The 13,896-nt window shown below is 43.0% G+C and overlaps 1 protein-coding gene across 1 annotated transcript in view; it reads left to right on the top strand.

The window, feature by feature from the left end:
• Nucleotides 1-13,413, top strand: part of LOC142396908 (SH3 domain-binding protein 4) — a 36,223-nt gene extending 22,810 nt beyond the window's left edge. The window contains exons 4-5 of the mRNA XM_075480117.1: nucleotides 10,848-11,036; nucleotides 12,179-13,413. Coding sequence (XP_075336232.1) covers nucleotides 10,848-11,036; nucleotides 12,179-12,403 — 414 coding nt within the window. The 3' untranslated portion in view covers nucleotides 12,404-13,413. The remainder of the gene's footprint in view (nucleotides 1-10,847; nucleotides 11,037-12,178) is intronic.
• The last annotated feature ends 483 nt before the right edge of the window (nucleotides 13,414-13,896 follow it).

Below are 13,896 nucleotides of genomic sequence, written 5' to 3'. Positions count from 1 at the left end.
TACTGTTAACACTTTTAACACACAGTTTTATGGTGTTTATGTGTCTGTGCCTTTCTTTGAAACACTGCAGCCTTTTTGAAGAGCGTTCATCCTTGTGTGCTTTTAACGGCTGTTACTACACGTTGTTTCTGTGTCAGTATATAATCCTCCTGAGAGTCTCCATCAGAGGTCACAAAACGTACTACAGCTGAAGTAACACAGAGCAGAAACACTGTAATTTCCACAAGGTTGTAAACACTACTTAGAACCATTTATAGACGGAGAAACTGCAGTATGGAAGAGGACATAATAAAAGGTGGTGGATGAAAATATGCCCCGTTGGAAAGTTTGACTATAGGCCTGTTTTTATCTTATTTCTGTCTGGATCAGACAAACTCCTCAAGACAATCATGGTATAAAGAAAGCCATCCATTTTAAAATTGAACGCCTTTTTCTTCGGCCAATACAAATATCCTGTTTTTGTCGTGTTGAAGTACGAGGTGTTTGTTTTGTCCCCTGAAAAGTGGATTTTACAGTTGAGTGTGTGGGCCGCAGAACAGAGAGTAGCAGCCATAAGGACTGTCGAAGGGAATCGTCTTCTCCGTTTTAAATGAACAGCTTCTTATATCAGTGACGACACTCACGAACAATTTGCTCGGCGTCTTTTGATATGAACGGAAGTCTATTTGTAGAAGAAAGAGAACTAAATCAAAAGCGTTGTGATCGCACGCCTTTGTGTTGAAATGTCTGAACCCATTCTGCTCTACTTTGATTGTTAGTGGAGGAAAGCAACATCAGAACTGTGTGTGCACATATTGTTAAATATGTTCGGAACAGATTTTTACTTCCTCATCTCTTTTTAATGGCTTCTCGGGCTGCTTACTGTGTCCCATATAACCCTGATTTAAAATAGGCCTCTTTAATGAGAGCTCTTTGCCTTGAACGATCTCCAATATTTGTCAAAGCTGTTGAACATTTAAGTGAAGAACTCTTTCATTATTGATAAAAGCAATCATTTAGCTGCAGACTTAACTCTAAGGCTCTGTTTACATTAATTCATTTCTTCGTGTTGGCGTCTTGCAAACTATTTACATTTACACACAAAGTTGCTGAAACGGGGATCAGCTGATTCGCTAGTCACATGACTAATCAGCCATCACATCACATGATCGCCCTTGCTTTATTATTTATTATGCTTTATTATTTATTCTTTATTATTTATTCTTCGGCGACAACAACTTGGTCCACGAAATTGTCCCACCATGCGCTGCTTCTTCCCGGTCTAACCCAAAAGCGGCGCTCCGTACGGCTTGCGTTGCTGCAGTGGATGGGTTCTCATCATAAAAGCTTGTTGAATCTGGCGCCTCCTTGCCGCGTATTGTTGTGCACAGCGTACTACCAGCAGTAGGACATGGAGCAGGCTCCCATGCTGATCGTGGTTGTCCATGATTTCCATATTCTTCTCGATGACACGAATAGAAAGGAAGTGTGTAACTGAAGTGAAGCACGCCTGTTTGTTTTTAGTTTTCCAGGCCCCCAGCACTCAAGTCACATGACCAACGATACCAGCCTAGCGAATCAGGAGTACGTCCGCAGTAGCTAGAGCTCAGCACTGCGTATCCCCGTTTCCAACTGCTGAAATCAGCATCGTATGCGAATGCTTACGTGGGCTCCGGCGTCTTTGAATCCTTCCACCTATGAAGTCGTATTCCAGTATTTTAATGTAAACGGACAGTGCATCCGCGATAGAAACTATATAGAAACAGATTAGTATAAATGGCACCTAAGAAACAAGAGTCTGTTTTTCCTGCTGCTGAGAGGATGAAGCCTTTTGATATTAATGAACTTATAAACATTTGAGCTCCTACAACTGACAGCGAGACTGTCAGTCTGCTTCTTTTATCGCATTTCGGGGTGTAGATAGCGCGTCGTTGTGGATTTTCCACAGAAGCAGCAACAGAAAAGTTGTCATCTTAATATTAGGGAAGGTTTATGTTTTTAATGCTGTGCTCACTGAGGGTGATTATTGGTTGAGCTTACATACGATCTGCAAATGGCTTGTTTTTACTGTAAAAAATCCTCTGTCACGGGGCTCGTCTTCAGCCACAGGCAGGTTCAGGCCTGATGTCTCAGTGGGAAACTCAGGTTGACATTCTTCATCATCATGTGGCATGTATGAACAGCTACCTGTTGGATTCACGCCTCCCCCAGTCATTAATAAAATGAATGAAGGAATAACCAGAGACGAGCTGAACAGAAGGATGTTTAATGCTGCACGACTGCTTTAAAGAAGACACATATTAAGACCTCAGGAAACTGTGTCAACTTAGGTGTAACATTTCTCTTTATCAGCAGTTTGACTACACACAGTCCAGGTTGTTAAAACACCAAACCACAAGTAGGACGGCAGAAGTAAAGTAACTACCAACTTATGTATCTACCGCGCGTAAAAAATGTAGGATTGTTTCTTTATTGAAAGTGATTGATCATAATTATTTGGGAAAAATCTGTAAAATAATGTTATTTTTCTGTAAATTTTTAAATGAAATTTTCTTTAAATATATTTGTTTTTGCACATTAATTTGAATTACAGTTTTTTTCTTTATTTTTACGGTGTTTGTTTGGCAGCCGTAGCTGCCAGTCATTTACCGTTTTTTTACTTTTTTTTTTTTTACTGTGTGGGTCAAAATGACGCAGTTATTCCCCCGTCTCATAAAGGCTTGACAAACCCTGGCCTTCACACTCGGCCCGCTCCACTGTGGAGGTTTACAGGTTCGTTTCTGTGTGGTTGGTTCTGGTATTGCTCTTTGGTTCGTTCATACTGCATTTCATAACAAATGAGGACTCTGAGTTACCTTCTACCACCTGGGGCAGATCAAAGAAAACGCCATTAAGAAGTCAGACTCCCTAGTCGGGAGCTCGGTTGAAGGGTTGTTCAACCCTGACTTCTCCATTTTAATTAACTCCCCTGAAAGGCGGCTTTTTAAGTAAACACAATGTTTTTTATTTGATGTTCTTGATCAAATTAAATGTTGGCCAGAGCTCAGGTAGAGGATCACTGGCTCAATTCTTTAACTGAACTATATCACTTCAGATGATAATTTGCTGTTATTAGCAAAGCAAAAATGCAAAGGAGTTCACTGCATTAACAGTCCATCGGTAAGTGCAGATAAAGAGTTGGTGGCTGGATATTTCTACCATGAGCTAATACTGTGATGTAACAACACCCTACAAATTCAATGGATCACAGTTTTTTCCATAATAAACCCCTTTAAAAGTTATTTGTAAAAAAAATCCCCTTGTTCAACACTTTAATCATCTACACTTGTTTGTCTGTGTTTATCGACTCCTTCACAAATACTTTAGTTATTTTGTTCTATAAGTGCCGCATTTCGTGTCCCATCTGTCCAAATCTGAAGTATTTTTGCTTCTCATAAGGTGGCAACAGTACTTAACTGACAGGAAGTGAAGAGATAGAGAGATGGAGAGTAAAATCTAAATCAGTACACAGGATAACAAATGGGAAGTGGCCTCTCACTCGTCAGCAGGTTTAGCTGCCAACAAGTCAGTAAGTTTACATTGTTTATTTAAAAATCTATGTTTGCACCATAGAATCCTTTTCTTGTAATTACTTTTAGACTATTTGGTCTTTTCTGAAGCAGCTCATTGCAGTCAAAACAGTCTTTCGTGAAATTAAAGAAAGGGTAATTACTTTGAGCTGAATTTCACATTTTCAGATGCTTTTTTGAGCGTTGGGGAGCAGGGAGAAAACGTCCTTTGAGCCGTATTTGACTGATCTTTGTGCTTTCCAGAGGAACTTGGGAATGAGTTGCTTTTCACTGCGAACTGGAGTTAAAACAAGCCTCTGCAGGAGCAGGCTGAAGATGTCTAATCAGTCCATCTGGACTTGTAGCTTCTAATGTGGCGCTGGTTGGTGAAGAGGTTGTGTTGTTGTTGTTGTCAGCGGATGGTGGCGAGCATCCAGGTTGTGTCTGTTGGCTCTCGGGCCTGCAGATGTTTCCTGCCTCATTGTTCACAAACTAAACAGAAGCTCCAGTCGTGGACCTGCAGGCGCCTGCAGTTCATTGTCCTTCCCATAATCCTCCTTGACCCAGACCCGCTCTACACAGCGGACCAATCGCAGACCCTAAACCGTGGCAGGTGAATTCTTTTGCATAACACTTTTCAGTTAAACTATATTTCAGTTTAACGTCGGAGTATAGCTGCACTCGTATAGACTTTAATCAACAAGTTACTTTTGATTTCAGCGTCGGAAGCCACAGCAGATGTTATCCTCTGTAGACATCTGTTACTGCTGTCATACAGCTTCATGTCAAAAGAGGCGAACTATCCCTTTAAATGTAGACATACATTACATGCCGTGCACACTTTCATTAAAGGTGATAATTAAATGTTAGGAAAGAAACTCCACTATCACTGCAGCACAGTCAGTTTTCAGTGGATCAGAGGACTTTGTAAAACGTATGTTTAAGTAACAGTTAATTTAGCACATTTACTGAACTCTTCATCAGTAATCTCTAAATTGGACTTTCATTTGGAACAAATGATAAAAATCATTTCCCGTTCTTGATGCGAAATTAGTCGGACTCTAATCAGACTCGGAGTGAAATGAATAAATGCATGACATTCTAAACACGGAGAGCTACTTTGGTCCACTGGCTGTGGGAGAAAAGAAGCAGAGCTCACTGTGATGGGATATTTGTATTTATTAGAGGAGGTGAGGGTGAAAAACATGTTGTTGTGTCTGATAAACTGAAACAAGGTTATAACCAGGCAGACGAATGTCTCCGCAGCGTTGACGATAAAGAGATTTCCACCATTAGATTTGATTTATCTGATGAACCGTCTGTAAACCGGCTCTGACGGGTAAAATGTCTCCTCCTTTGTACCGTTTGAAAAACCATCGTCTGCAGCGATTTCAGTGAGTGGCACTTTAAAAAACGTCCGGTTACAGAAACAAAAACCCCAAGGACTCATTAAGTGTGTGGCAGTTACACGGTTTTCAACACAAGTTCACGTGCAGCCAGCTGTCATTGGTACTGGGAACATCTGGGCAAGTCTTCACAGGTTTCCTTCACCTTGCACCTCCTCTGAAGCTCGTGCAGGTTTGTTTGTTCAGAAATTAAAAGTGAAAAAGGACAATCTGCTCGCATCCTCCTGTAACCTCTCCCACTCCGTGATGTCCTGACATGTTCGGGCTTTGCCCAAAATGATGGATGCGTGTGCCAGCGTAGATTTGCTGTAATGAGCAGCAAGAGAAGTAAGGAAAGTTTACGAAGACCCCATCTGAGAATGGATAACTGAATAGTAAACACAGAGTTGTTGATATTTATTTGATGTATGAATATATTTGATCTTTTAAAATCCACTTTAGAATCTTTACACCAAGTTTAAATTGAGAAGGAGCAGTATGAGGGGCAGGATCATGTACAGGCTTAAAGATGCTGGAGGAGACGGTGAGTAAAGGAAGCATTGAACTGACTGATTCTGTGCATGGACTGTCAGAGCTGAGAAAACAGCAGATGGCTCACAGGCAGGATAGTGCGCACTGCATTAGCAGCTGAATCTTTAGACATCACAGGACCCAATTAGAGTCCAACTCTTACGGTGACAGTTGAATTCAAACAGATTTTCATCTGATTCTATGTGGAGGTTTTACTTTTAAAACAGGTGTTATTATAATATGTATTTTACAGTGGGTTTATGCTTTCAAGTTTGTGTCTGAAGTTTAGCTTTCTCTAAAAACATTCAGACCACACTTAACTAATTTAAAGTCAGCTCCGCTGTATGGGTGAAGGCCTTTTAAGATAAAAACCGGATGTTGTTTTTTCCTGACGTGCTTGGGATTCACTGGAAGCTTGATAAAGTAGTGCATTGTGTGTTGGTGATAAGCTGGACTTTTAACTTGTTCAACTTCTTTAAACAAAGGGTGCTGATGGAAAGTGTGAACTCTGGTGTTTGTACAGATTAAGTCATTCCCATCCAGCTCCTCCTTCCCTGGAACAGGGTGGAAATGAAGACTAAACTACCTGAATTAGCTGTTGAACTTCTTGTTGTTCCACATCATTTATATTAATTAGTGGCTCTGAGGGCTAACTTTGGCACAGCTGACTTTAAATGTTATGTAATTCAGAACACTCAAGCTCGTTCGGAGGGTAAATTTAGAAACATTTAACCTAACATGCATGTTTTTGGACTGTGGCAGAAGCCAGAGTACCCGGAGAGAATCTGGGAACCTTTTTTTCTTCCCTTCAACAACCAAGTGAAGAAAATATTCTAACAAGTGTTTCCACCCCTCTTTATAGAAACAACTAATTAAGATTTTGCTGTTTCATGGTTTTCTAATTTGAAACATCAAAATAAGCATCAAAACACTTCTTCTTCTCTTCTGAAAGCGAACTCCTCTTCCCTCCTGCTCTTCGTCCTGTTGCTGCACAGACGCTGTTGTGCCAACAGCACGATCCATAAAGTGCTGAGGCCTCAGACCACAGAGGGGGTGTCTTTGTTATATCTCTGAGCTAAAAGGGGATTTTCATTTCAAAGCTCTCACTCAGCTCTGCAGCAGAGCGTCTGACCCTTGTGAATTATTTGCAGTGAGATCAGTGGCAGATAGAGCCTGGGAATAATAATAACATCCTATTTCTGGAGGAGGACTCTGAAAACTGGAGAGGCCATTATCTGCGATTAGCTCTCTGCCATTTTTGTACACAGATAAACGTTTTTTCTTTCTTTTTTTTCCTCCATGATTCTTGGCCTCCTCCACTTCCTCCTCTCCCTCCTTCAGTGGCTGGGTGTGGCGATCTGCTGCCTTTGGAATAATTGAATGCACAACAGATCACCGACTCTCAGGAGATTCGGCCTGGTTTGAGAGTCGTTCCGGAGCCAGTTAATGAAGAAAGAAGAGTTCAAGTGCGGGGTCAAAACCGGCAGCCGCCATCTTCAATCTCTTCAGGGTTTTCAGTTTTTAGGGTCGCTGCTCGCTAAACAGTAAAGAGAGCAGAAAGAGCATTTAGCATAAACATCAAGGGGCTGAGATGGAGTGAGGAGGCTGCAGATGGGAGAGCTGGAGAGATTCAGATGAAAAGTGAAGATGGGATTGAGACATAATAAAGACAAGATTGAAGTGGGGAGATTGTCAGTTTTACAGCTGAGGGGAAAAATGGAAACAGGATTACAGACGATAGAAGGCATTTATCAGAAGCCTCGCTGCGGATCATAGCCCAGCCTCAATACTGTTTCCTTCCAACCAAAACGTACAGAAACCGCGCGCATGCTTTGGTGTGCAGCGACATGATTGAGCTGCTCGCCTCATTAATTTCCACGCAAAGGTTATCTCTGAAAATATGTCTCCAGGAATCTTCCTCTGGTTTTGACAAGCAGATTATTAATGCAGCAGGAGAAGCTGCAGAGCTCCAGAGCTGAGCTGGTGTAACAAACTCCGTGGTACTTAACACACACTCAGCGAGTCCCATAATATGTATACCAGCTGACATTTTGGAAAAACACAGCACTGCATGTAAGCCGCCCCCCTCCAGATAATTGTTGCGAGAAGAAGGCGTTTAAACCGCAGCGACGACAGCGAGCTCAGCTCCCAGCACAACGGGAGTTTAAAACCGGACTCAGACACCCACAGAGGACGGCGGTCGGAGATAAATACCTCAGAAGAAGACATGAAAGATGTACAGCAGTCAAAGCGATTCCAACCGCCATGATGAGTCTGAAAAAAAAACCACAAACACCAGCTTCACACAGATTTAAGGAACTGGACCATGAGACTTCCAAAATGCTCCATATAAATGAACACTTCCATCAGTAAGTCCACCGTCCGTTTCTTTGATTTAGACATTTGTTCTAATGTTTTTAAGATGGAAAAAGTTGATTTTATTCTGTGTTATTAGTGGGTGGATCTGAAAAGTAAAGTGAGGATATTTTTTCATAAAGAGAAGACATTTTTTGTTGTTTTTTTGGCATCGGTTCTGAAGTGAAGATGCCTTTTAAATCCAGGGCATTTTCCAGAAAATCCAAAAGGACGAATCTGTCAGAATACCCATAATCCTTCACTCTGCGTGGAGGCAAACTGACACAGACGGGCGGCTACATGTCACAAACAAAGCCTAATGACTGTCGCCCTACTTGTCTCACAACTAAGAACGCTGTTGGGATTCTCATGTGGAGTAGTGAACACTTTTACCGTTCATCAAATAAACTCATCGTCACTCATGTCCTTTGTGTTTTTTTCATAATGCACAAGAATCTGAACACTTTGTTCACATTTTTATTCTTGTAAATGGACTGAGCTTTTCAAAGTGCTTTTACACTACAAGTCGCATCACACCCTTTTTTTATTGGCAGTTGGCTGCTCTTCCTTGAGATGCAGCCGCAACAAATCTTGTAACATACAACTTCATAAGAAGCCATTTTCCCCTGTGTCGTTTTCTTTAAAATCAAAATAATTGTTTTCCAACTCAACTCAAGCTTTATTTGTATAGTGCTTTGTGTCATTTTCCTGATGGTAAATATAGTCAGCCTTTCATTTGAAGTTTTTAAAGTCCAAAGATCTGCCTGAACATGTTGATTTTGTGAATTTTGTGACGCTGCCACCACCGTGCTTCAGTGTTGGGATGGGGTCCTGTGGCGTGATGAGAGGTGTTGGGTTTTGATCCAGACAGTTTTCCTTACTGACCAAAAAGTTTGATTTTAGTCTCATCTGACCAGAGGATGTTTTTCATGTTTTTGGGGAGTCTCCCATGTTCCCTTTGGTGAACATTTTTTTTTTTTACCTTTTTCTGTAAAACTCAGCTTGTAGTGGTCCAATGGACAGAAGCACCAGTCTCCTCCATGGAGCTCTTTCTTGCTTTTCTAATTAATCCCATATATCCCAAATACAGGTTGTAATGCAAAATAATAATAGTACAAACTCTAAGGGGGTGGATATGTTTCTTACTCTGAATGTAATTGCTTCTTGTTCTTGGAAAAAGTGGTTTGAGATTTGATTATGTCAAGTTCAGTCAGTTAAACTTATGTATGAGAGGAAGGATTTTACGTCTGCGGGGGACTGCAGACTACATTCTGATATTTATTCATTGTCAAAATGTTTTGGCAGCCCAACTCAGTAAACAAACTCTGTTACTGTTACCCAGCAGCAATTCTGCCCAGTGGCTTTATTTTGACAGGGACTTCCTGTCCAGGAAGAGGTTCTCACCGAGACCGATTTTCCCTCAACATCCACACAGACCTGGAGAAAAAAAAAGCATCAATCGGTCACTAAAAGTCTAAACTGTGCTCAGAGCCGTCAGAAGTGTCTGAACTGCTCTTCGTTTGGGTCTCTTTTACTTTGATGTGATGTGACAGCAGCTCAGCATTCATGCTGAGCAAGAAGTGGCGTCTGATTGGCTCACAGCTGCCACTATCTCATCCTCTGGTCTCAGAGTGAGCGAGCACGGAGTCTGCATTCCTCACCCCCTCCCACACCTCCCCATCCTCACCCCTCCTTCATATCCTGTCGTTCCTCACATTCCTGCACATCCAGCTGAGGCCCAGAGTGCAGCGGTGCAGTCACCTTTGCTTTGTTGACTCTGAACCTGCTCCTCCGTCGCCGTCCGGGCCAGTTTGAGTTGCGCACAGTGAGAATATTTTTAGAAGAAAAAGGGACATTTTTGGGAAGTTGTGATTTGTGAGAGGGAGGAAAGATATTTTTAGTGCGTGTTTATTTTTAAGTTGGATCATTTGATGGTTCAGACTTAAACTCGTAGTTGTGAGAATGATGTTGAGCCTGGCGGAGTCTCTGAGAGTCCGGGCATGCAGTAAAGGGGCGGAGCTTCAGTGGTTGTCTCCAAGACTGTATCGACCTGCCTTTGTAAACCTGTAGCATTTCCTGTTTATTATCTTTTATTTATTTTTTGTTAATATTACACAGCCCTACTAATAGGAGAGGAAGTGGAATTCAGATTCTTTTCACAGGCAGACATGTACAGATATGTGTGTGCACCAGTGGAAATGCACTCGTATTTGCATGTGCCACATTTCTATTTGCAAATCTCCCGTGACGCGCGGCAGGTCGTCTCTGCTGCCGGAACAAGCCCGAGTCTCTACAGCATTTTCTTTTCCCACCATCAGCAGTCGTCTGGGCAGAATTGACGGAGACAGAGAGGTTACAGGGGCCGGTGGGAGGAGCCCGGCTCCTGTCCAGACCACTTAAACCCAAACAAACAGGAGACACTTTGGCACGATTCGTTTTTTTCCCCTCTTGTTCAGAAGACCAAACTTCTGTCCAGACAAAGAGCTGGAAAGGTTCATTACTGACACCGATGCCTTCTCCAAGGTCCCTCTCAAGAGAGACGACCAAATCATGAGTAATCTTGTGACATTTTTGTCAAATGAGGGCATTTTTAAATGTTGTGTCCTGGATCTGCTGTGTTATGTCTGTCAGCGCTGTGAGACACTTTTCCTCCCCTCAGTTCAGATGTGACATAAATCCGCTGTTCAAACAACACAAGGTTTTTACTTCTATTTCCAGGCGAAAGCCTTTTAAAGATGTAGAAAGCTGACATTTGTGGGGATCGAGGAGGCCGGTGGTAGAAAAACAGCAGGATGAAGTCAGTGGAATGAAACCTACAGATGGAGAATTTTTGAGTTTCTTTGTAGTGAACACTTTCATGAAAACCGTTTCATCTCCGCCCCTTTGTGAACATTTCGCTGTCATCCTCCCTCTTACCCCACCTGCTGACTCCCTGTGAGAGCTGGTGTTGGACTTTTTCAGGATTTATTCGTGTCTGGAACCCCAGTTTTCTGAAATACACCTCCATCCCCGTTCTGCATCTGAAGGACTCTTGTGTTTTTCTCTGCAGGCTCTGTTGAAGATGGACTGTCAGGGACTGGTGGCTCGACTGGTCATGGACTTTGTCCTCCTGACCACCGCTGTGGAGGTCGCCGGACGCTGGAGGGAGCTGGCTGAGAGGCTCGTCAAGGTTTCGCGCCAGCAGATGGACGCTTACGAGGCGCCGCACCGCGACAAGAACGGGGTGGTGGACAGCGAGGTGCGCCTGCCTTACAGCAGATCTTTACTACAACACCGATAAATTCATTATTTGATGATAAACAATATAAAAATACCAAACCTCTGTTTTATTTCTAATTAACAATGTTACAGTGAAGTAGTTAAAATGTGCTTTGTTGACATCATTTTATGACTAAATCCCAGAATACAAATATTTTCCTCTCAAATAAAACATCCTTTAGGCTAATATGACCGAAGCATTCTTCAGTATTGCACTTAAGACGTAATAAATAATGTGTTGAGTTGCATTTCGATTCACTTGAGCTCAATGAAATGCAACCTAACACCTCATCCTGACTGAAAGCGAGCGAAACTGACGCCATACGACGACGAAATTTGTGTCCTGATATTCAGCGTGACAATTTTGTCGGGAGTGATTCTATTGGTTCAGAAAGCACTCACTTGAAACACCGAGTTCTGTGGCTCCCTTCGGTTCAGATGTTTGTGGTACGGGTGTTTGGGGTCATAAACCATTGGGTGCTGCTCCACGGTAAAGATCAGCTTCTCGTCCATTATTCCCTCAGTGATGCTGACCTGTTGCTCACTAGCTCGTCAACAGGAAGCAGCGTGTTCATTTCAACCAATAAGAAGTGTTTAGAGGCGGGACACCGTCGCGAAATGTCGTCCAAATAGAGACAGCGCGGGCGATTTTATTTTATTTTATAAGGGGTCGGCGCCATCGCTGGATGGAGCGACATCGCTCGCGGCATGTCAGGACAGGCTGATTGAAAAGTATGCATTCTCATCACTTTTTATCAATCGCTCGCTCGCGTTCAGTCAGGATGAGGTGTAAGAGTGTAAAGAAACAGCGCTGTGGGATGGGATGAATTTACTGATTATCTGATTTCTGCCTTTAAAGCGCTGCTGTTCCATCAGTCCGTCTCTCACCACAGAGTTAAAGCGTCGCACTTTATGAGTCTCTCATATTTAAAGTTTGTGGTCGAGCTGGCTCAGTAGTTTTCCAGCAAACGTTTGACCACAGCAGCAGTGCATGAAACGCACGGTGTTTTCCTCGAGCTCCTCTCAGCTCATGAAACGAAAGCAGGCCGCTTATTGGCACATTGAGCGAATTGAACACGTTGAGCGTAGCAGATGACATAAAGTTTGTCCCTTTGTCTGCAGGCCATGTGGAAGCCGGCGTATGACTTCCTGGTCACGTGGGCCGCTCAGATCGGTGACAGCTACAGAGACGTGATCCAGGAGCTGCACATGGGCCTGGACAAAATGAAGAACCCCATCACTAAACGCTGGAAGCACCTGACGGGCACCCTCATTCTCGTCAACTGCCTGGAGGCGCTGCGGAGCTCCGCCTTCAGCCCCGCCATTCAGGAAGACTACGCCATCTGAAGTCCCGCTCACCTCGCTCCTTTGGAGCACTTTTTAAAACATTACAAGTCGCAAAATGCTGCATATCAGCTGTCAGCTCTCCCTGAATGCCACTACTGCTGTTCTACGTTGTGGTTTGGTTCCTGCAGCGTTGCCTTCAGCTCTCCGTGCCCGGGGGGCAACACCACCTGACTGCCCCCGGACAGCACAGTGCTGCAGCAGCCCGCAGTTACCCCAGACTCCCAGCAGCTCCTGTCTTGCACAGTTATGTATTTTTCTACTCCAGTTAAGGCACAGCATTTTTGTAAAGCAACATTTTGAACCTTTTGGTTAAGAACTGTGGAATGAACGCCAAGACACTTTTTTTCAAAAGCAAACCTTTTTTTAGATGTGGTATCCTGACTGTAACCTCGTCACCCGTGTCAAAGCTGTTCTATTTATTTGTAAATCAAGTCTCCCCCGTTTCCTCTTTCTTCAGGTTCTATCTCACTGTGGTCCTCCTCATTTCAGAGAGCCAAACATTTCCCATGTCCCTTAGTAAGTTTAAGACCTGGGGCCGGAGATAAAACCTTCGATCAGGATTGAATCAGCTGATTTGACTGAAGATTCATGGACTCGTTCATCGCTTAACTAACTGCAGAAAGACTAGCGACACATTTTTATTTGTTATTATCTTCAGTGCACTTTTTGATTTTGGCTGACGGAACAGAAGTCTAATAATTTACTTTCGGGGCTGTATGGAACATTTCAGCAGCCTTCTGTCTAAACTCTGATTGTTCTCCGACTTTATTCTGAGGCTTTTGTACGGTGTTGTCAGGCAGGGAACACGACTGTAGGCACTATTTGAGCATTTAGGTGGATAATCTCAATGTGCAGACAAATAAGAATCAAAACTCTGAGGCCGGTTAACACATATCACCGTTCATATCTTAATTATGAGATAAGAAGAAAGTCAACTTTGTGTCATCATGTGAAAATAATGTTGTTTTTTGTCCTTGAAAGCATTTATATGAAGTCACTGCCAACTGCGATGTTTCCCTTCATTCACTGCTCCTCGAAAGGGGGAAAGTCGAAACTCTTGTGTTTTGCTTTTCGTGTTGCGGTGAACAGCAAATGGAGGTCATATCTCACTTCACTGAAGAAAGAAATGAGCTGATAAGGCTCCACCTTTGTTTCGCTCAACGTTTTGTGAGATCAAGATTAGTAAATGAAAGCTTTTGCATTCACATGTTTAGTAATCGTCCTACCTGACTTGAATTGTGCAAGTCAGAATTGATAAACGTAACCCGAGTTCCCTACAGCAGCAGGCGCCCCATGTAGTCCTCGCTGCAGCTGGCCCTGCTTCGAGTCCCCCATCGGACGGCCCTGTGCTGCATGTCGTTCCCCCTCTCTCTGCCCCCTGCTTCCTGTCTCTTTAAACTGTCATATCCATTAAAGGCATAAAAGCCCCAAAAAATAATAATAATAAAAAAAAACATAACCCGAGTTCCCAACGAGCTACTCAGACTTCTTGT

Source organism: Odontesthes bonariensis, chromosome 12, assembly GCF_027942865.1.
Source record: "Odontesthes bonariensis isolate fOdoBon6 chromosome 12, fOdoBon6.hap1, whole genome shotgun sequence".
Lineage (NCBI taxonomy): Eukaryota > Metazoa > Chordata > Actinopteri > Atheriniformes > Atherinopsidae > Odontesthes > Odontesthes bonariensis.
Note: the sequence above shows the minus strand (reverse complement) of the source record. Positions and strands in the feature narration are given on the sequence as shown.